At 35.0% G+C, this 24,515-nt stretch overlaps 1 protein-coding gene across 2 annotated transcripts in view; it reads left to right on the top strand.

The window, feature by feature from the left end:
• Positions 1 to 24,515, top strand: part of LOC117607592 (uncharacterized) — a 114,727-nt gene that overhangs the window by 55,089 nt on the left and 35,123 nt on the right. The window contains exon 1 of one of the 2 annotated variants that reach the window (XM_034331465.2): positions 15,057 to 15,647. The exons of the other annotated variant lie outside the window; for it this stretch is intronic. Coding sequence (XP_034187356.1) covers positions 15,591 to 15,647 — 57 coding nt within the window. The 5' untranslated portion in view covers positions 15,057 to 15,590. Of the gene's footprint in view, positions 1 to 15,056; positions 15,648 to 24,515 lie in introns of those variants that run through there. 2 annotated transcript variants of the gene reach the window in all.

The raw sequence follows: 24,515 nt of genomic DNA, 5'->3' as shown, positions 1-24,515 counted from the left end.
CGAACTACGTAGAATTTTTTGATACATTGATTTTTGCAAAAATGGCGTATTTTTTAAGAGAAAATGTAAAATTACACGAAAAAATCGCCAGAAAATTATTTATAATAAAAGAACTATGCAATATAATAAAAAAATCTTACGTAGTTCGGTAGAGAATTTAGTATTGAATATACTGTTAAATTTTCAAATCGATTGGTGATGATCTGTTTGATTTATGAGTCCGGTCAGTTTGAAAAATGCAGTTTCGAGAAAAATAGGCGCAGCAGACTGGGTGGGGCTGCGCCAGAATTCGAAATTCGAGTACTTAGAGATTTTTCCCACCCATAATCTTTTGCCATATCATTTTTAAAACATTAAGGCACCTTTTAAGCAAAAAAAAAATTTCGATTGTTTCAAAATTCTAGATGGCCTAACCCCTTAAGGAAACGCTGATAGAAAAAAATTCAATTTTTATTATTTAATTGAAAATTTCATTGCCAGCTTAATATTTTTATACATTTCGCATTCGTGTATTTAAAGAGATTGATGTTTAAAGTATCACTTCACATTTGCCAAATTTTTTTCAACCAGATTGGCCCATATTTCAAGCGGACATTTACATGTCGGATCCGGAAAGTAGCCAATGTTTGAAAGGTGGCTGATATTTATAATCGCGTTGATTTTCTTGGACGATCGTCGAAGCGGCCTCGCGCGACTTGATTTCCATGCAAAACTCCTGATACATGCGCTTTAATCTGATGGGCTGTCACGGTAAAAACACGCGTCGATTTACGTATTTTTGCTGGTCGTACGCGAACGTGCCCACTTAAGTATCATTTGGGGACGATTTTGCCCGCGACAAGTATTGACAATCTCGACAGGAAATCGCATGAACGTCGAACGACAACGCATGAATAATGTCTCACGTTGACGTTATATTATAAAACATAAACGTAACGCGGTTACCGTGATTTTTGATCGATATCGAAGGGATCAGGAATCATTTAACACGTTCTTTATCGTGTGAATCATCGATGGACTATGCTGTTTAGTAGAAGTGAAAGATTTTATCGATCGAACAAGGTTATTATGCTACAAATTGTGTATGAGGTTTGTACATGTATTGGAGGATTTTTATGTTTTATTGAAGAGTTTATAAGAGATGTGAGATGTGTTTGCCTACTGACAATGAGTTGAGCGTGGAGGTGATGAAAATTGATTTTGTTTCAATTTTTAATTTCTTTCTGTTTTCCTACCTGTAAACTGGGGAACTAATTTAACAAAAGTTCATTTTCTCAAATTCTGAATTTAAGTTTATGTGGGTCGTTTTCCAAATTCCATGATGAGTTAACTCGTCATAACCCTGAGAAGTATTTTTCACTGACGAGTTCATTCGTCCTCCCCCTTAGAGAAGCATTTTCCACTCACGAGTTAACTTGTTATCCCCCTTGAAGAAGTATTTTCCACTGACAAGTTAACTCGTCATCCCCCCTAGAAAAGCATTTTTCATTGATAAGATAATTCGTCCTCTCCTCTGGAGAAGGATTTTCCACCCATGGAATAACTGCTCATCCTCCCCAAAGAAACATTTTCCATTGACGAGTTAAGTCGTTATTCCCCCTAGAGAAGTATTTTCCAATGATAAATTAACTCGTCATCCCTCCTAGACAAGTATTTTCTACTCACGAGTTAACTCGTCATCGCCATTGGAGAATTATTTTCCAATGACGAGTTAACTCGTCACTCCCGTTAGAAAAATATTTTCCAATGACGGGTTAATTCGTCCTCTCTCCGTTAAATAAGCATTATGCAATGACGAGTTAATACGTCATCCACAATTAAAAATGCTTTAAATATTTAGAGTTTCATGAATCGATTAGAAATTATCATCAATTGATTGTTTATGGATAGCTAATACTTATTGGAAGATTTTAATATTTTAATAAGTTAAATTCGAAGAGATTATCGTACAAGAAGTGTCAGTAAATGAAATTTAATAAGACATGAAATGATAACAAATTGATCATTAAACCGGAGCTTTTGAAATACCTACAAATTATTCTCCATGAAACTCGAGACGCATTGAAAGAAACATAAGAAAAACTTGTTAGACTTGCTATGAATCGACAATTAAAGAAGTAATTCTACTTTTTCTGAAGTTGTTCGATGACATGTACCACTTCTTGCAGATCTTCGAAAGGTACAATTTCGTCTCGCGTTAATCAACAGTACTGAGTTAACTATCATCAACAGCGTTCATAAATTTGTCACTTATCAACGATAATTATTGTAAATGTTGAAGTAATTTCACGGAAAGGAATTATAGAACCGTTCAGGGGTACAATGTTTTAGAATTTATCGCTTCGTTTGAGCCGTAAGCATTAATCATTATTCGATTTGAATACCTTGCAAACGTTAATTAAATGTCTGTAATTTTAATGGCGTAAAATTAGCCGTATGTCGTGTCGATTAAAATTCAATCAAAGTAAATTTACCGTGAAAAAATTCAACCACGCTTATCGAACAGCTGTAACGTTGTTGCAAGTGAAAGAAAAAGAAATTTAAAATCAAAAGCCCTGCAAGATCTACATAAATCATATAAATATGCGTTATTACCAGAAAAAGATGATTTTTTTTGTACTTAATTTAATTTTGTAGCATAATTTAATTTTGCTCTCCCTTCAGGTCATAGTGTTCCAACGAAATTATGACATTTGAAAAATATTATAGAAGTACTTGAAGTACACTTGTTTTTCTGAATGAAATTATCCTCTCAGCGTTTTATTTGAATCCTTGATTCGATCTGACACTTCGAATGAACCAGTCTGTACGTTTGTCTGACAAGATAACAAGCAGCATCGGGTGGATATATGTCATTCCTGAAAAATGACCCGTCCGTCATTTTTTGCTCGCATAAAATTGATCGTTAACACAAGCATGAGTGAAAGACATCAAAACGAATAAATTGTTCAAATCTTATGGTCTCTAAATATAAACGACCATCTGTTCCGGTTACGACAAGGTTCTTTTGAAAAAAGAAATTGAACAATATAATCATCAAAGTATTGATAATTAATTTAATTAATTTTTACAAAATGCAAAAATTTGCGAGGGCAAGATCCGAGCAAGCATTTCGTCTTTTCTGACTTCCCGTTTTGTTTAATATAATATTAGATCGTAGCAGGGAATATAAATTCTTCGCCATTTATTTAGCCGAATGGCGGCGCCGTGGTAGAAAAACTAACACCTCAGACGAAGTATAATACCACCGGCAGACAGGGAAACCGGCGATCCACTTTCCACAGACGTTGTTACTGTCGTTGAAATTGTTCTTTTTTACGGTTGAGAAGAGCCACCTCGAGATCTGCATTTTTCGCAAGGTCAACCGGTGCTTATACATCCTGACGACAGCACCGAGTCCTCTGTCGGGTCGAATTTCTGACATACAGAGGCGAGGATGATTTTTCAAAGTCATGTTACTCGGAACAAGGCACCGTTGCTCGTGCTCGATTTGCATAATCAGCTCACTTTTTTATTGTTCGCTTTTTGTTTTTTGCAAGTTTTGGGAATGCGCCCTTCGAAAGAGGAAACTATTTTGGGATATTTTAATCCCTTACCGCATGGTTCAAAATTAGAATTCTCTTTTTAGAATTTTGATTTAATTCTTTTCCACACTTAAATATACATGTATCTCCTTTGTTTCAATCCTTTCAAAGTAACTTTAATCATTTTTACCTTCATTATTGATAACCTTTAATTTTGGTTTAATATTTTACAAATTTTATTTTGTATTGAAGATTTAGGTATTTAAATCATCTAATCATCTCCCATCTTTGATAAAATGATTAATTTTTAGTGATTTGTTTGTATTATTTATTGCCATGATTCTGTGACAAATTTCCAGAACATATGTAAATGATTAATTCTAATCAAAACTGGTTAATTTGATGTCATAATGAAAATCCTGTTTCAAAACGAATTCTTGTCTTATTAGGTAAAGGAGGTTTAGATTTAGAGCTTTATTTTGATAGCAATATTTTACGGCGAGACTAGTTACTTTTTTATATATCTTTTCGCTTTGTTTTCTGTTTTATGACGTCGTGAATGCTTGTCAGATGTCCCGTCTACTATTCACATTTACCGATGTTTTGTTGTGCTCCTGAAACACTTGTTATTATGACATTCTTAAGTACTGATGTAAGAAATGAAATTTTGTACCAAAATTGTTTTATTTGTATGTGTGATTTGTAGTCGTGTATTGACAGAAATGAGGGATATACTTGAGGATGCAGTTTTTTTTTTAAATCGATAAGGAAAATAACAGAGATAACATATATCATAAAATATGTTTGCAAACTTCATTTTCCTTGATTCTTTTAACCATTTCGCTATTGTCTTTTCTATCGAAAACCATAGGAGTACGTTTTTATATTAAATTAAAATTTCGTTTTGGGGTACTTCAACTCTTCATTACAGAATTAACATATTTCTATTCCTATAGGAGTTAAGGGTTAATTTCTATTACAGTGCAATATGGATTCGTAGTACAGTATAACACAGAATTCTATGACACAGAATAGTATAAAATAGTGTGGAATAGTGTAGAGTAACGTAGAATAGTGTCAAATAATGTAGAACATTACATATAGTATAAAATAGTAGACTTCTCTCTTGCAAATTGCAAAATTATCAATTATCAACTTGCAATCAGTACTCTACACTATTCAGTGTAAAATTAATTAGTTCTCAAATTTCAATTACCACTTGATACAGAACAAACATAGCCAGCATAAAAACCCATAATATAGAGAAGTGCATTGTGTCTAAATCACACGTACATGGTACCAATTATGGAGGCATTAATTCACAATTTTCAATCTCCCGATCATGTTTCCTTAATACGGTCCATTGAAAAGGGAAAGTAATTAGATGGTATCACGTTTGATGTACTATTACTTAAATGTTCGATCACTGAATTTATATATTGGTAAGCAGCGTTTGTGTACAGTGGATAAGATATCAAATTTCATTGGCATGATAATAACCCAAGTAATATTTCACGCGAAACGATGATCGTAATGTGCATCCACGGCCCAGGGACCCGTGTACACGGACAGTTTTGTTTCATTATAAATATCAGCATCCAATCTTAATGTCAATCTCTGGTTCGAGCATGCTACCGTCTTACGTGGATCGTTTGGCGAAAACAAGGAAAACCAGAGACTAACCCATGGACCATAGGTTCCTCCAGCTAGATTCTGCTCGGTCGATTAATTATGCACAACGATTCCGAGGAAATACAAAGAAAAGGAAAGAAATCTTTGGCAATTAGGTGAAATTTAAGGTAGCCTCGCATTAAGCAATGAAAATGATTAGTGAATTGTTCTTAAATGACGCTCGAAATGAAACACTGCTTTTGTCGGATATTTTGTCAGGTTTTTAAATAATAAAAATACAAATGGAGGTATTATTAATTAAAATTGTGATAAATTAGTCGAAGTTTCTGTGTATTGGAAATGGGGTATTTAATTAAAAAGAAAATGGTATTTTTGTCTCTGTACTTTGTTCCTGTATTTGCCAAAATATCTGTGTTTAAATTTTAAGTGCACAAAGCTTGGAATAAAAAAGCTGAAAAATAACAGGATTTAAATTTACGATATCCCGAAAACAATGAGTACTAAATTCTCTCTGGACAATGGTTTTTGAATACGACAATGTATGTACGTGATGGTATGAGACCATCGATAAGTATATTTTTGAACGCTTTTATAAATTCTGTATACGCACCGTAAATCTTCTGAATTGGACATACAGTTATGTATTATGGAAACGTTGCATATCTGTTGAAAATTTGCAAAACCGAAACACGCTGCTATCCTCTGAACAGAATTTGAATATTTTCATGGATTTATGATGCATTGTATCAGGTAAATTCGGATCTTCAAAGTCCCCTTGAAATTGAAATTTTCTGGATATTTTTAGTCAACGCGTAAGAAATATACCTAATTTTCAAAAATGTACCAAAATACAATTTTTATCCAATTAAGAGAATTAAGGATTAACAATATTTATTTGAGAATCCTTTTTTAATGTCTAAGGGTTTGTTTGACAGATCAAGGAAAAGTGTTAATTATCCTTGTTAAACCTTGAAAATAATTAAAAAAATATGATTGATACTCGCACTTTAGCTTGTAAATTATATCAAACACCTTGATTCTAATTTTTTCATGGACAAATGAATACATAAAATAAACAAGAGGTTTATTTGTGGAAGGAGGATGGAAATTGATGCACTTTGGATAGTGATTAATGATTCGAATGCAGTTCTTATCGTAAGAAAATAACAAGTCTACAATTGCAGCGAGTATAAAGGGTTGAGAAGCTAAAAAATTGCTTGAAACATTCCATTTCCAATATAAAAGCTAAATTACACAAAGTAATTCGTTTATCGTAGCAAATGAATTAATCGATTATCTTTTGCAATGAAAATCACTTTATGCACAGTTTCTTTTGTCCCCGCTCCTGAGATATTTCTCCATAGAATGGCTGTGTTTCAGTGGCACCAAAAAATGTAAGGGTCAAGGTTCTTACGTGAATCAAATCGTGTTAAAGCCATGGTCACATTGGGAAAGCCGATAATACACATTAGTGGATTCGATACAAAAAAGAGAATACCTTGTTAAATTTATACTTGCAGCCTCATCGTCTGAATCATCCAACCATAGCCTACCGTAACTTCCCAACCTCGTGCAGAAATCCTTTAATTATTTAATTTCGATCGTAATCGAGTGAAAGTGTCAAACGATACCCGGTTCCCAATGATTTCATTCATGATTTCAACCACGACCTTGATTAATGTTAACCGAGGGCTTTCACTCGAATGATTTGCAAAATTTTTGCCACAGATATTTTAGAATATTTTTTAAATAATTTCTACGAATTAGTTGCTGCAAATTTTACTTCTTACCTGAAATGCAAAACAGTTAGCAATTAAGATTTTTTGAAAATTTATGCAGGAAACATTCTCAATGAATCATTCTTTCGATTTTGTTCCCTTTACTATTTTATCATAGTCGTATTTTATTAATTATATTTTAATTCGAATTACACTTTTAATTGTTATAAATAATTCCGTTAAAAAAGAAAGAAATATGAAGGTCTTAAATTTTTAATAATTGCCGATGTAACAGAGAAAAAAACAATAGAATCACTTCAGCGGAAGTTCTTAAAACATTAATTTCCATCAATTTATCATTAGATTTACTCCATCGACCTAATTAATCCAGAAGAATCGTACTGAAATTATCTTCACAATATAACCATTGATTTCCTCACTTTGTTGATCCATGGCCTGTGAAAAGGTCGGTTAATCCGTTTGAAATTCAACGTGGTAAAAGGTTGAGTTGAAAATTAATGACAAATTGAAGACTAAGAATTCATCGGACGGTTACACAGCTTGCGTTGGATTTTTAACGAGTGACGTAAGAAATTCCGTTTCAGGTCGTTGGTGTTTGACGTCACAAGGACATAGACTTGGAAAAAGATTTTACTGAAAATCCGCGTTAATTAACCCGCGATATTGTACAACTGTACTTCCGCTTTTACCGCAATCGCGTGTTGATTCGAAAGCTTGGCGCAGTGTAAAACTTGAATTATGAGTTGTTAAGCGCTCGAGATACTTGTTCGATCAATATCGATGATAATGATTCACGTACCTAGTAATTATCAGCTACTAATAAAGATACACTTTTCATTAAAAAAATTTTTTTTTCTTAGATTTGTATGAAACTGGAACTAACAACAGGAAAGTCTGTGATTCATGAACATACTGACGTCGACAATTTCTAATTGTTTCAATACGGATTTCAGAAATTAAAATATGATAACTTGGAAAGGATTTAGGTTAACACCTTGGGGTGATCGGTGATCGGTACAGCAAATTAGATATATTGAAATAATTAACAGGAAGTAATAGAAAAATATTACTTTGAACAGTATTATTATTACCTATATTAATATTGCAAAGAAAGAAATTGAAAACTTGAAATTGAAACTTTAAATTTGAAAATCAATTATTTTCGTTCTTAAAGAATTGAAATTTGTAAACTTTACAAATAATGAAAATTGATGGAATAAAAATAAAAAAAATATTCATTTTACAAAAGGTAGAATTCATCCAATTTGCTCAGTTTTGAAAGTATGAATTAATTTTTATTTCAGAATTTGGAACATAAACGGAGTTTTGTATCATATAAAACATGATCAAGCAACCAAGCAAGAAATACCAAGAAAAGTATCTTTTATTGAGAAGGATTCTCAGCGGGCAGTCTCTATTTTCATCGTTTTCGTCTTGTTAAGATGGAACTGAAGTTAACCAGAGAAATAAAAGAAATATTCCAAAATCGGGTTTTACCTTAGTAACCGGTAGCCGAATCAGACGGAAGGCGATAAAGAATTCTGAAAACGTAATAAAATGCATTTACCTAAATCAAATTCTAGGACGTTTATCGTACTTTAGTGGTAGCTCCACAGGAAGGTAGCTATTTTGTCATGATCGAAAATATTCAGGTAGCCAATGAGAGTCCAATATAAATTTAGATCTTTCATAAATCTCTAGATCGTCGATTGAATTTTATATTTTTGGATTAGAAGTACGGAGATATTTCCTATACTGCACTTTAGATACAGTTATCCATGCTACTGATATGCACTTCAGTGCAACAGTACTATGCATTCAGAAATCAATGCTTATCTCGATCAAAGTATTTCTGAATATTATTTCTAATATTATCCATACATATTTTTTTATTTTACACGCAATGATGTTTTACTCCAAGGTGCTAATAACAATTTCTGAGTATCATTTCCATCCCTTACAAAAAACACCAACTTAAAAAAATGAAGAACAAATTGCACTTGGGTGAATCAATAACGCACGAAGTTCGCTCAAGATTGAAATTATATCGTCTGCAAGATTAACAAGAACTCACTATAACTTTGTGCGAGATTTTACGATGTCTTAACAAGAAGAAAGAGACGGAGCTTCGTAAACGAATCCACGTCTTCGCGATATATTATGAAACGGATCTTCGAAAAAACGAAAAAGAAAATTCGGCGAACGTTGGCCATTCGTGCGTATATACATTTTTGTTCTCGATTATGAACGATCCGGTTGTGATTAACACGCAAAGTGTTTTGCTATGGGGGCCCCTGCTCGCTCGTAATTTATGAACTGAGCTGTTTATTTAATTGGATGTAGCGTGTTGCACCTTAAAGCACCGCGGAAATCGAACCGTGTAAAATACCGTGAATTATTTGTTACAGCATCGAATATCAATGATACACTACATTTTTATCGAGTATCGATGATATCGAGGTTACCAGTAATATGTTATGTGCATATTTGTTGGTTAATTTGATGTGAAAGTCGTGGATGAATGAATTTATTCTATCTTCCAAAATAGTAGATACATGATAATTAGAAATAATTTCGAATTAAAAATATGAGGTAACAGGAGTAAATAGTTATTGCATTACTAATATCATTACTCAGCTTACCAATTAGAAAATATTAAAAATATAATATTTAAAAAATTTTTAAATTCTTGTTTGGAATTCTAATTTCTTTACAAGTAGGATAATAAAACTTTAAAAAAAATGCAAGGATTTTGTAGATTTTTGGGACGCGATGCTTTTATTTATTTAAATTGGTAACTTAATCTTGGTTTCTTTAAATATCATCTGTTCCCTGTGATTCCGAGAATTAATTTGTTTCGAGTTTCGACGCACCGCGGTATAAAGAAATTATTCAGCCGAAAATCGTAGCTGTAATCTAATACTTTCGTGTATACAACGAGGGCATCAACATTTCCTAAATTTAATGTCGACACTGTGCCACAAAGTGTCCTGCTTTAAGGATACTGCTATCGTCCAATCCAAAAACCTACAGTCCTCGTGGTTAAACGTTTCCTTTTTTGCGAATTTCGAAATTCGCGACGTTCACGAAATTTTAAATTAGCGACGGTGCAAGTGATACATCGACCTCTTATCCTAATTTCATTTTAATTAAGGGAAATTCAAGTTTCACGCAATCAAACATCCAATAAGGAATACAGAGAAAAAAAGGAAACGCGTTAAAAAAGAGGGAAGAAAATTGAAAAAAGGTGGCCTCGACGAAAAGGGCGGCAAACGCCCACCAGGTGAATCGTCTCCTTAATCAAAAGCTTTATCTGCGATACACAGCAGCCGAGCAGTAATATTCGCAAGGCGGCGTGTTGGTACCTTCGTCCGCGGTTCGGCCACGATTTATTGCCGCCTGATAGCGCGGCTTAATGCATTCATTATATCGGAAAGTGCATGGTTCGCGGTGGACAAAAGTCACCGATGCCTATCCAACGTGCGAAGAAGGGCGATTTTTGAGGGACACCAGGCGCGAACCGAGATACGTATCCAGTCTCTGGTGACCCTTTGCTCGGCCGACGAAACAATGCCGCGGCCTGGCGAAACAATGGCAGCGAAGATATGCCTAGGTCGTGGCTGACCTCCGATACAAGCGGACGCGTTTGCCCGACCGACGGAATTCCAGCGAGTAAATTCGCTGGACGAAGGAGAGAAGCTGGGACAGGCATGCGAGCAATGCAGATAAAGGGAAAATTTAGCGCCGCGATCGAGGGACTTCGACGTACTTCTTCTGCCCAACTTGCTGTTCCGTACCGCCTCGACAATGCACTTTACTATGACAAAATGAATCGCGTCGGGTCAGCGACGAGAAATATTGGCTCGAAGATAGGTGAATTGAAAAAATTCATCGTCGATGGTTCAAAAGGTTTTCGATAATGAATACCTTTGAGTAGGCGTCCCATATAGAAGGGGTATTTTCTTATAGATATCCATTTTCACTCTGCCACTTAAATTGTTTTTACGTGAATACTGTTCTCTGAAACATCCACTAAACGCGTCATTAGTGTGACCCATTTTCCTGCATCAAACGAGTCAAAGCGCAGCGGTTTTAGGTACCATAAGAACACCGTTACGTCTACCTAAAATGTCACGTCACTATTAATAGCTTAATATCCGGGATGTAGTGATCAAATTTTATTAGTAGAAACAGTAGCTAAGAAATGAGATTCCTAGGAATAAAGGAACATAAAAAAGAAAATAATTAAAATGGTTTTTCCGTTAAGTATTATTAGTACTACTAAAATTATTTATTTTATTTCACTGATACTAATTAAAATTCAAAAATAAATAATCTTGCAATTGAAATATAATTCTATTATCAGGAATCTTTCATCTTAAAATTGCAAGAATCAAAGATTTTTCATAATGTGCGATGATCAGAGTGCTAAGTGCATAAACATTGGTAGTCGATTAATGAGCGATGGGAGAGCGAACGTGTTAAATTGCTCGTCGCATGGTCGGCATTCCCGGGGAGTTCGATGCGTGGACGTGAACGAATTCGAGAGTCGGAGGACAGGGCTCGTCGTGACGTGAAAAACTGTCGGGATCCTTGTGCTCTTAGGCTTAACGAAGGTCGTGCCGCTTGTACGCAAGGTCGGTTATTCATCCGCGCTGATTGCACAAGGATTTCATTAAATCGCTTTGTATTCCCCAATAGTCATCGATGTTGCTCTATCGTAACGAATACCAGAACGCTTTCGTGCCCCGATTCGGAGAATTTTCTGATGTTACTTGGCGAACATCTTACGAATCCGTCATAAAAATCAAAGGTTAAGAGAAAATTTCGTCTAGGCAAGGATTGTAAAACTCATCGAAATTCTAATTATTATTCCTTAGATAATCTTTACCTTTCTCCATCAAAAATACGTAAGTTTAAAATCGTCATCGATAATTTGGATAATTTGCTTCCGTTCCTTCTGTAACATTAATTTTGATACAGTTTTATAACACGAAACCAGTTTCAGCAAAGCTTTTACGTTTTCTCCTCTTTTTTTTTCATTTGAGTTCATTGAAGTTTACGTTCGTTTATTGCATCACGCCGAACGGCTGGTACAATTCAAACAACTCCATAAACGTTGATTTTATTGATTTCAAGAAGTTCTTAAGGATAAAGGTGATACAGTTCGAAGGAGGTCGTGTGCTGTGTGACTCAACTTTATTTTATCTGTCGTAGTTCCGATGATTTTGAGTTTATTTCAAGCTCTTTTTGTTGCGAGAGAGCCGAGTTTATGCCCGCAATAAAATCGTGGATCATGCCGGGGAAGATTCAATTTTCTGCGAAAATGTTCTCCAACGACCTTCGGTAAACAGTTTGCATGTTAAAATTCGAAAATCCTCCTTACAGCTTTATGGTTTTCTAAAAGAATCCGGTGACTCATTTTACACCGTCTCACATAGTCATTCTTGCCTCAAAATTGAATATTAAAAATTTCCTTTCAAAACTATGGATTTAAAATATTAATGACAAATGGGACAAAATAATTAAAGCACAAAAAATTTCCTAATTTCATACCATCCAAAAATCCTGAAAGCCCAGAATACTTATTTTTAAAACGATTTGACGAAACATTACTCTTGCAATCATTCTTCGTCCTTAATGTCCGCAACAAAATGAATTCCACGAGTTTAATACACTTTTCCCCGGTCACGTCTCCTTAAATAAACATTTGATCAATCATCCAGCTGTCTCCTCCCCTCGCATTAACCCGAAGAGGAACATCGTACGGATAATCTCATTAAAATTCAAGTAGTCTGCATAGCCAGAAACAGAAATTGCTCTTGTATAATGTCTCCTTTGTAATTAACCGTTCCTGATTGCCCGTAATAAAGACGTGTACTTACACATAGCAAAAGAAGGAAAAAGAGCTTTTGAAAAACGTGACCAACCGTTTCGCAGCCCATTTATTTGTTTCAAAGTACGGGACCGTAGCAGATTATACTTACATGCACCAAAAGGCGGAGATTAAGGGCACGTGGGCGGTATCCGCAGGCTGTTGAATTTTTGCAAAGTATCAGTTTGTTCGTGACCTTCGATACACAGCAACGATCGTCTAATTAAGGTGTTCTCTGAGAAGGCTACAGTAGAACCTTGCTTATCAAACCTAATAAAGTGACATACAGTGGTTCGCATTAATATTCGGGTAACCATGTTATTTTAATACGTTGATTTCCTAGTTGGTCATCAGTGATTGACACCATTAATCCAATACTATTTGAATAATTAAACGAACATTTGATTGGCATTGAAATTATTATCATTTACACGAGGTAGCACGTCGAAATCTAAATTTAATCCTTGAATAGTTGTTTATTTAATTAAAAAATTTTTTAAATTCAAGCGAAGTACAGTACCGAGCATAGTAGAGTTTCTCAAGGAAAATGGCGATGCTTTTTCCTTTCTTGTGGACTTTCACAGATTTTCCACCTTTCCTGAAAGTTTCCCTCGTTTCCGGTTCTTCCCATAGGTTTCCTGATTCCCTGATAACGTCATTTTTCCTAAGGAAGCCTACTTTGCTCGATACTGTACACGCAACCATCGAATTAAAATACATTCCTGAGAAATTTAATCAATTCTCCGTGTACAAAATAAAATATAGTAGTTAATCATGTTACAATTACCAGGAATGATTTGTTTGCATTGAATTACATGGCCAGCAAATTCTACGTTGTTCCTTAGTTAATTTACTTTCGAGAGTTAATTAGAACACAACTCGGTGTTCTTGCTACATGGTCGAGCCGTTAAGGGTTGAAGATGTTAATGAGATTATTCTTGCTTACAGAAGAAAACAAGACAATTCATCAACGTCGTCTTCTTTCAATTCGTACCACCTAGGTTAACGCAATTTAATCTCGTTATAGATAACTCTCTGCTATAACATGTGACACGTGTTTCACAATACTTTCTCTTACATTGTGTGACAACAAAACGCTTAATCAGACGTGAATATCACGGTCGTAGCTTTAGCGCATAAACGAGGTGAACTAGTGTCCTAGAAAAATAAAAGATCTTGATGGCGATCTAGTCATTATTATGTTTGATTTATTGTTTAAGGAGTAGCCAGAAAAATTTGCCAAGATCTGGAATAGATTCAAGAACAATTACTTCTTTAGCATCGATGTAAACATAAATACTACGTATTTATAATTAAATTTAACCACTTATGATTTTTAGAATTTCAGGCATAATAAATTAAATATCAAGCATCTTATTTTACTTTCTTTCGAATTGATTCGGTAACTTCTTATAAAACTGTTTCACCAAAAATTTGTATGCAGAAGCACTTCTCTGATTCCTATTTTTAAACCTCTCAACTTCAGGAGACGACACACTCTCTCTTCCAACGATTTGCACAATTTAATCTTAATGATCCTGAAAACATTTTCTTCAAACAACCATATATGTTTAAAATTTTAACAAAGTAATAAATATATTTTTTTTCTCAACGCTATCCACAAGAACATGGATCGATCGAAACGTTTTCAAGCTTCGCTTGATCTCCTTCACACTTGGCTTAGTTATCGGTTACCTGATTCGATTAGTCAAAGCGGAAGAAGCTGTTAGCTTGTTGCAGAACTCAAATTCCCGGTTTATTCATAAAATATTCAATAGCTATAGTAATCTACATTGAAATTAAAATAATAATTAGTTGAACCATTCAATTTTTAGTACCCTAGCATTAAAGATTTCTAATTTTTTCCTTCGAGGGTGGAATTATTACTTCCTTTAATTTAAATTAATGATACTCTGTGCAAGCTAAAGAATACACCGTCCCCAAAGGGTTAAATTATAGTTAATTCTTACAGTCATCAAATAGCAGAAGAGTAGGAACGGAACACGTCGCCGAAATTCCCCAGTCCGATGGTCCATCGAAGTGGCGGGAATTTATCGAAGGTCTCACGTCCGGTCGTTGCAACAATGACACGTATGAACGTACAGTAGGTATAAAGAGGTGCAGGGTAGAGGGGAAGCCGATTCGTCAGGCTGGTCTCTTGACGTTCCGGTTAGCCGAGGTAAAATCGTAGGGAGTACGGTGGCGGAGGTTGAGAATCGCGTTTGTGTACGTGTTAGAGAGAGGGTAGAGAGGCGAGTAGAGGCGATCGGCTCAGCTCGGATCAGCTGTGAGAGCGGCGTGGCGCCGTGTGCCGCCGCTCTGACCCGCTGTCAGTTGCCCGAGCCCTGTGCTACGGTTAGGACCGTGCAATCGTCACCTTTTAACGACCACGAGCACGTAACTCGCGCGATCGTAACCCTTCCATCGAAATAACGACCGGGCTTCCTCTTGTCGCCGCGTCGTTTAATCGTTCGTCCCGTTTAATCTTCCCGTCGCGATCGAAACGGAAATCACGATCGTTGGCTATCGCGAACAGAGAGGTGTTCGATCTCGGTGGTCAGGCATTCGTTTCCAAGCTGTTCCGAGCCGATACTCTCTCGCTGAAAACACACACGCTCCGAGTATTTTCCTGGATGATCATCGCGATACGTGTTGGAGTTGAATAGAAGCCGTTTCGAATATCGTGGTGGTTTTGTGATGGAAAAGTGATCGGAGGTTAATCGAGGGAGTAAGCTCGACGAAACGGTGGACCGCATGCTTCGCTGACCAAGTCTCAGGATGATCTGGTAGAGGAGGCGGCTGGTGGTTTGATCGCGAGAAATGGCGTGCGGAATATCTTTCCGAACGACTGCCACGAGCACGGTACTTTTCCTCCTGGTGAGTACTGTGTTTTTCATTCTTATTCATACCTTTCTGTAATAAGTCTGGTGCGCAGTGCCGTGCTGGAAATCGAATGTTATCGAACACATTTTTTGGTCCCGTTTGGGAATTTGAGTACTCAACAGAGTTAAGAATTACCTTTGAAGAATTAAAAAAAAGATTTAATCCTGCACCTTATGATTCTTCATTTTAAATCTACAATATTAGGCTTAGGATAAATTTCAATTACAGCTTAATTAATTAAATTTTTTTAATTAATTAACATAAAATGAAACTGCAGATGAATAATAATTAAATAGCATAAGTCTGGAGTAGAATGGTCCGCGCATATAGTTATTTATGAATTATTATAATTAATAGTCTTTGATAAGGTGGCACGCTATTCAACGTGATACTTTCACTTTTTTACACCAGGTCATTTATGAAACGCTTCAACTCTAATTCCTTCATTATTCATACGGAAAAGTGACCATTTTTCACGCGCAATATATCGTATTCTGATCGAAGCGTTAAATTTAGGCTCGTGTCGATCGACTTCGGAATGCTTTTGTTTACATATTTTGAGCATAAAGTCAGTTGTGAGTTAATGTTTCGGAGAGGTCAACCAGTTTACCCGGTCACTCGGTTCAAATGGAAATACATATATCGTGTGCTTGCTATTCTAAAGGTGGATTGTACTATGCCTAAACACTGTGTTCGGTAATAGTAACATTCACGGTGAACCCGCTGGAATTCAAACTTGATCGTACAATTTAGATCCACTCAATTTCATTCGACACTTTGTTCTCTGTAATTTTAACCCTTTAACGCGTTTAATGCCGTATAGGTCATTGGTGTTCATCGAACATCTTCGATTCAGGGAATAAAAATATTTAATTATACTCTAAAATAAAAAATAAAAATAAATGAAACAGAAGCGTGTTTAGAATCCCATCAATTAATTTTCAAATTTAAGTTCTGCATTATTAATATAAGGTTGCCTTCTCTAATTATTTAATTACACAAAATTCATAAATTCACTTGCAAAATTCCGAGATAATCAATGACAGTCATCAACCAGCTTTAAAGAGTATCAATAAGCAGTAGCAAGCAACATTTACACCAAATAATCCTAAATTACATCATAAGCATAAATGTCACGAATTTGCTAACAATAACCTTTGTAACGTTCTCAATGCGAGCCGTCATATGCTTTCTGAAACGCCACCCTTTATATACAAACCGTGACATTTCCTTCAGTGTGATTTCATCAATGTTCCTTGTAACACACTTAATAACGCTTTTCCCGGTTCAAACAATAGCTATATTTCTGTCCTATAAATAATTTCATTTGTCAATGAATATTATTTAAATTACCATTATATATCATTTAATGAAGCAGAAATTTAAAATACTTGGATATTCATACGATTTTATACGATTCTCAAGAATCTCAATTTGGAAACCAATTGTCTTGAATTCATTGTGGATTATTATAAGATTATTAACAATAGCCAAAGTAATCAGTGTATTCTTACTTTATTACTTTAGGGGATGATTTTCATTCCTCAGCATGCTTCACAATAATTTTTTATAAATTATAATTCACGTAACAGATAAATATGTACATGTTGGTTTCGATATGGGGTCAGAAATGTTTAATCTTTACAAAGAAATAAATATTCATTAGATAGAAGGAACACGGAGGTTCTCTGTTTCGCCTGCTTTCGTTCTTTCTCAATTTCAGCTCAAATTCACGAGCTCTCTGAGAGGCAAGTCTCAGTGTATTCTCGCGAACCGGAATACATAGGGTAACCGAAACCGATGCGTGTACCGAGGCTGGTGGCATTCACATACGGTGTGTCTAGGAGCACGCATCGGTTAGCGTGCGTTTAGAGTCAAGGATACAGAGGCGTTATCTAGCCGTGATTGCTATACTTAACGCCGAGTATATGTGTACATATACCGGTCGAACACCTTTGCATACTTAACTTGCATTCACGTGCAAATGCATACGGCTCTTGTTGTCGCTTGCCAGCATTACTTTCATTGTGCGGACGTGGAACCTTAAAGGGATATTCCCATGTTTTAGATTGAAAGAATTTATCCTTTATTAATGCATATTAATGAACTATGATTTTTATAACGTAAGTGTCTGATGGAAGATTTTAAAAAAGGTATAATACTTTATTTTATTTATTTAGCAATCAAAAAGTGATTTGCTGTTAAATGTTTAATTTTTAGAAAATAATTAATAAAAATATAATGTATATATGAAATTTTTATTCTAACAAAAAATACAATATTTTACTATAATGTTGGGAGATTCCAATTTAATTATTCTTTTCGGATTAAAGAGAAAAAAAAAATAGAATGGATATCGAAAGAAAGGCCGACGATCTTGGAGTAAAAAATTTCACTCAGACCAAAACAATTCCGACCTTCGTCTATAATAAAAGATACCACGTCACGGATCAGACCTTTCCTCGATCCTCGAGATGACAGTTTCATCTAAAACGCCTCTTCATGGCTGGTGGATCGCTGTTCGATTGCATAAGACAAAGCATTCAAGTGTAATCCATTGGAGGGACTTAAAGATCTTTTCACACTGGAGAGAACAATTTTCACGAATCCAGCTGAATCATAATTGACGAAGATTGTCAATCACGTCAGACGACTTAATCCTTCTTCGAATTATAGGGGCTGCATGGCCCATTTTACAATTTTTAATTAAACACGATTTAATTTAACTATATTTCAGAAAAATTGAACTATATTGTAAAAATTAGTGTCCTAAGTATTCGAATAATTCAAATTTCAAATCCCAGTTATTCAAATTTTCAAATTCCAAGTCTGAATTCTTCTGGTATTCGAATGTTTGAATGTCGAATATTTCATATGCATGTATCAAAAATCGCGCGAGCATCAGTTTCTCATTTTCAATACGCGTCGCAACCATCACGCGACGCAGTCACGTAATTAGTTACCATTATAGAGCACTTCTTGCTTCTCGTTCGAGGAATTTCGAAGACTAATGATCGATTAAACGCGATTAATCGACTACCGTTCGATTATAAAGCTGCTCATTTCGGTACTTGATTAATAATGAACACAGTACTTTTGATAATTACAAAGTGGCTGTTCTGGTTGCTCTGATTTCTACAAATGACTGGTTGCTAAAGGTTGCCTGAGAAAGAATGGATCAGAATCCGATCGAAGGACAAGATTGTTTGTTATTTTATTGCAGCCAGGTAGAGAGTATCCTGAATCGTTCGAGAGGGTATTTTATTCAGCGATATTATGTTGCAATACTTGATTTACACTACATGTAATTTACATGCACTTTGAGTCAATTTTATTTCTTCTTATCATTTCAAAAATGATACATAGTACTTGATTAAAATACACTCTGTAATTATTCATTATTTTTCGTTATTTTGAAAACAAGTATTAAATAGCAGTAATCAGTTATGACAGTGTTGTTACTACCTTGTTCACATGTTCATGTTCTCTTCTACCTTCAATTTTGAAAAATTCAACTTTAATTTTAATTTAATTTGAAGATTAAGGTTAAGCTAACGTAGTCCTATTCATCAAACTCTGGGATTTAAATTGATATATCAGAAGTGCCATTTTATAGTACTTTTATGTTACCAAGTCGCCTTAGAACTTTTATATTTTGTAATTTATCAATTTATATACAAGTGTCTAATAATTATCTGTAATAAATGTTTATAAGTGCCTTACTATACATGGCCATTTTCACTGTGGCATTCCACATCTTGAACACGACTGAAAATTTGCCATTTTCGTGACTACATATTGTCCTCTCCCGCTGTCTGATTTCGTTCAGAGATCCGTACGAAACGAAGCGAAAGGATAACAGGATCGGAACATTAAAAGCGACACCTCTGGACATCGTCTACGGGTACACTTTCTTAACTCATTCAAGTAGGTTCGGTGATCTGATGGAAGGTTTAATTAGCGCAACGAGCAAGTGGCTCGCCTCAAAAGGTCTCCGAGATAATTGGATAATGAGCAGTTTAAAAGACGATACCGGATTTTAAAAAGCCCACGAAGGCTGGCGACGACGTGGAAGTGACGACAAACGATATAGGGGGCTAGGTAGCGAACCCGTGGCCGGTTAATTAAATTGCGAGCCAGCTGGAGCGCCAAACGTGGTCCTGAAACTTGGCGAAAATTGATACCAACCGCTGATACACCCCGCTGTGTTAACGAGCGGCCACCGTTGTCCCGGTGGTGGCAAAAACTGGCGTACAATCGATGTTTACGATAAATCGTTTAAACATGTCCGGAGTAGGCGCGCGAGAGACGGTAGCGATCGTGAATAAAAATTCATGTGTACCGTTTCGTAATGCCCATATTCGACGATGTTCTTACGTTTTAGTGTGCGTATTTTCGAGTACTCTGGGAGTTCGGAAAAATTCATATGATCGATCTTGAGTTTCACGTTCAACGAGGCTTTCGTTTAACGAGGAATCTGTTTTTCTCCTTTCTTATCGTTTATGTTCTTATATTGGCTGTTCTAAAACAGAGAGCAACCACAAAGAGGGTGATATATGTTATTTTTGGCGATAAGCGATAAGTTGAAATTTGTATGGTATGGTGCTCAGTGAGTTTCCTTAAGGAAAATGGTACCACAAGACAAGGGATCCTCCCATTGTCGTGTAAATATTTAAATAGGGAAAATTATATTAATTTTTTATAAATTAACTAATATTAACAGTGGCCATCGCAGAGGACTTCTAGGTGACCATTATCTTAAAAAATTATTAACATTTTCTAATGCAAAGTAACCTAAATCTCATATACCATAATATTTATTACCAAGTGATTTCATATTTTTCTTTTTTAACAAAGATTCATAAAAATGGCACTTATTTCAGTTCCCAAGTGGACATACCTACCTTCTTAATTCACTTTCTGTATATAAAGTGTTAATGACTAATTATGCGCCTACTCAACAGTGGCTATCAAAGTGTCAACCGAAGAAAGCTGTAATGTCCCTGCGTGGAAGACTCGATTAAAATACCAAACGCGTTGTCAGTAAAAAAAAATTGCACGGTCAGCCGTCTTTGTGCGAGAAGAGAAAAGCTTTCTACAGGGGGCAAACGTAAAACGCGTTTAATAGAGGGAAGAATTTACGATTTCGCATAACGGACGACCATTTTCCGTAGGGGTCGTGGTTCTTGTTCCTTTGTTCGATCGTTATTGTGATCGGAGGTCATGGTCAAAGGGAAGAATCACAGTCAAGTCCATCGGTACAAGATCACAAAATTTATGTTCTTCTCCAAACTCGTTCGTTGGATTATATTGAATTATTATTAATTACGATTGTTATAGATTGCGCCGTGCTGATGATTAATGTCGGGATTACAGAAGATATATGCGTTCTTTGTCCTGTCTCCGGTGTCCCTTCGCGAATCGAAACCGTTTAATGCTGTTCTTTCTGCGTTTTTATAAATCGCCTCGCATCCAGTTGACAATTTGTCGCATACTTTACGTCGTTTAAAATTTAATGCAGGCAATCGCTAAATAAGGACATCGGAACCTTCAATTTATTTTATTTTTTAACATTGTCAGAAGCATTTTCAATATGAGAGGAGAAGAACACATGAAGAGGAGAAAGAAATAAGTATTTGTTTGCAATGGTAAGAATTGAATATTGATTTATTATTCATAAAAAGGTATACAATTTTAATACTTTGTAATATTTTTGTGGTCGCAGTGAAAGAAGGACGATAATTGCAATAACCATTCCATTTCTCAAACTAAGCTTTCCAATTGCTATTTTGCATAAACAGTGAAATGTATTTTTTTATTTAATTTTCAAAAATTCAAACAACGAATTGTATACTTATTCCTGCGTGTATAAGAACGTAACAGTGACGCGTTCCAAAGGTTGCAAAAATTTCCCCATAAATCACCGTACTCCTTATCAGGCTATCCATGGTATTCGGCGATGCACCTGTGTGAACTACGAGCATCCAATCGGCATCGAAAGACCGCTTGGAACTCCTGTTCTGCATTCTTCTGGATTTTATTTTAACGAAAAGTCATTCCCTCCTTTGCAGAATACTAATTAAACTTAGACCTTCTTTTTAAGCTTCGTTGAAGAGCAAATATACAACTTAGTCTTTGTTTCTTCACTAATTAACAGACTTTTTGATTTCAATATAATTTTCAAAATTTGCAGAGCCATGAACAATAAAATTAGATAAATTCCAGAAGAATGCATTGATAGAGATGAAAAATTTCAACAGATCCAGTTGCTCTACTAAACACAGAGTTGCAAGAATCGTGAAACGAGGCGTGAAACAAAAGAAACAGATCAATGTTACAGCAAATAATGATTGTATTTCACACTTGACTCTTTTTTTCTGTTGTCAATACCTATAACTTTGCTCAGTGTTTGTAGAAAACGATAATGTAAACCGGTCGATCGATATTACTAGGGTATTTATCGTCTTTACCTTGGTTCGAGTCGTCGATGTTTAACCAGATTGCAGTGGGACAATAGAAAACGGATTACGAGAACCATGATGCTACCAAATTTAGTTCCATCTTCAAGAAGTACATACTTCTTTTACGATACTCATTCGTGGTAAAGTTCGTAAATAATCGTTTTAGAATGTTCATAAAGATGAAGATTGAAATAATAATTTTCATTTAACACCTTGACTGCCACAGTGAAAATGCTCATTTATAATCATTTTATTTTTCAAATTAAGCCTTCCAGGTGCTACCTTGAATGTATTAGTTTAGTTCTCTATTGTTGTTGACTTTGGTATTTCGACTTTCTGCGATCAGAATTTCGTGTCGTAACAGTGTCGATTCGATTTCAATATCGTTTCACTCTCGCTAAAACAATTCAGACGTCCAGCAGAAAGGAAAAAGTGTTGCAAGTATAAACGTAAGAGTTGATGAAAGATCGATAGAACTATTGCCGGAACTCGAGCGTTACGAAAGTTTGTTACAACGTAACGGAGAGTACTGTCTCATAGAGTGATGTGATACACGTTTGGCATTCAAATATATTCACTTAAAAACCGAAGGAAATTCTGTTCAATTCTCAAGCAGTGATCTTTGTAGAATCTCATATTCCCTGTAAATTTAATAAAAATACTTTAATTTGATTTTTCATCTAAAGAAATTTCTATGAAATTTTCTGAAATTCTTGTACAAATCCCTATCGTTAGAAATTCTTTGATTTATTTAATTAGAAATACTCATATTGTGTTAAAAATAAAAGTATTAATCAATGGAATTTGAAAAATCTTTAGCATGCCAGTTAATTTGTTGTACTACTCCCTGAAATTCTCTGTATAAGCCGCAATCTCTAACATAAGAACGACGACCTACCATCGAATGCGTAATCAATTTTTCTTCATTTTTTTTTTCAAATTGAACAGCGGTACACGAGAAATGGCCATTGGTTTCTCGGTATACCGTTACCAAACCGTGACGACCTTACCTGCACTTTTGCCGCAATGCTACGCGTGAATTCCTTGCCCCCCTAATGCCACTTAACGGTACCTCGAACCTACAGACCTATCTTTTCGTGTCTTCCGGTTTCTTATCAGAATACAGCCACTTTGTCATGATTTAACCCCTTGGACATAGCGCAAATCATCCAATCCTCATTTTGCGAAACGAAAGATTTTTATCAAATTAATGTTCATTATTTTTTAATAAAATATCCCATTTTCTTATTTTGATAAATTTAAAGGTAATTAAAGTATAATAATTTTTTGAAGCTGTTTATTTGTAAAATTATCAATAATTATAACACTTAAATTCTTTTATGAAAGACACAAAATGTCTGATGAATTATTGATCACAGCAGATATTTTGAATAAAGTACAGTTTTGCATAAATATTAATAAAAATCCTCGAGTTTGATTCATTCAGGAAGAATTTTCAAAGGGTGGTCGGAATCGTGCGATGCATCGCATTACACTTGTTGACGTACGAGAATAAATTGGAACGATGATCCCTCGCCCTTATTTCCTGTGCCAGCAACAAGGAACATCCGTCGATAGTTCATAACGAGAAGTGCTTTTGTTTATTGCTAAATTCCGCTTGGTGTATTGTCAAGTTCCTGTCATTGCACGATCAAATGTTCATCGCTGTAAATTGGTTTAATCTATCTTCTTGGACAGAACACTTTGTCACTTGTTACTCAACGTTTCCTACTTTAAATATCACTAAAAATTTTCCTCATCGTTAAAGTGCTTACTTCGCAGCTGTATTTAGAAAAATTAAGTATTTCATAGCATTTTTTTATTAGAAACAATCTCGATTCAGGATTTTCTTTCTATCTTCATTTCTTAATTATTCAACTAAGCAAAAAACTTATGACTGTCAATTATAATAAATATTTTATTTTATTTTATTTTAGTAAAAAATTAAGTAGTATTAAACTTGTGACTGTCAATTATAATAAATATTTTATTTTATTTTAGTAAAAAATTAAGTAGTACTAAACTTATAACTGTCAATTATAATAAATATTTTATTTTAGGAAAAAACTAAGTATTTCCAAAACTTAGACTGTCAATTATAATAAATATTTTATTTTATTTGAAATAATGTTTGCAATTTATATATTATATTGTTTTACTATTCCTTTGAATCTATTTAAAAGTTTTCCCAACTCTATTCAGTAACGAACTTAATTAATCGATAATTAAACGACAATTTGATTATCCAGGGGAATTGATCAGCGCATTAACGGAACAGAAGCTGAATGCAAATGAGATAAGGTGAATAAAATGAAAAGATGGAAGGGAATGAGAAAGTATATAGATAAAAATTAGGAAGATCGACGGGGAGTCGACGAAATTGGAAACGCGTGTTCCGAAA

The sequence above is a fragment of the Osmia lignaria genome, chromosome 6 (genome assembly GCF_051020975.1).
Source record: "Osmia lignaria lignaria isolate PbOS001 chromosome 6, iyOsmLign1, whole genome shotgun sequence".
NCBI classification, from domain to species: domain Eukaryota; kingdom Metazoa; phylum Arthropoda; class Insecta; order Hymenoptera; family Megachilidae; genus Osmia; species Osmia lignaria.
The sequence above is the reverse complement of the archived record's forward strand: the minus strand, read 5'-3'. Positions and strand labels throughout refer to the sequence as shown.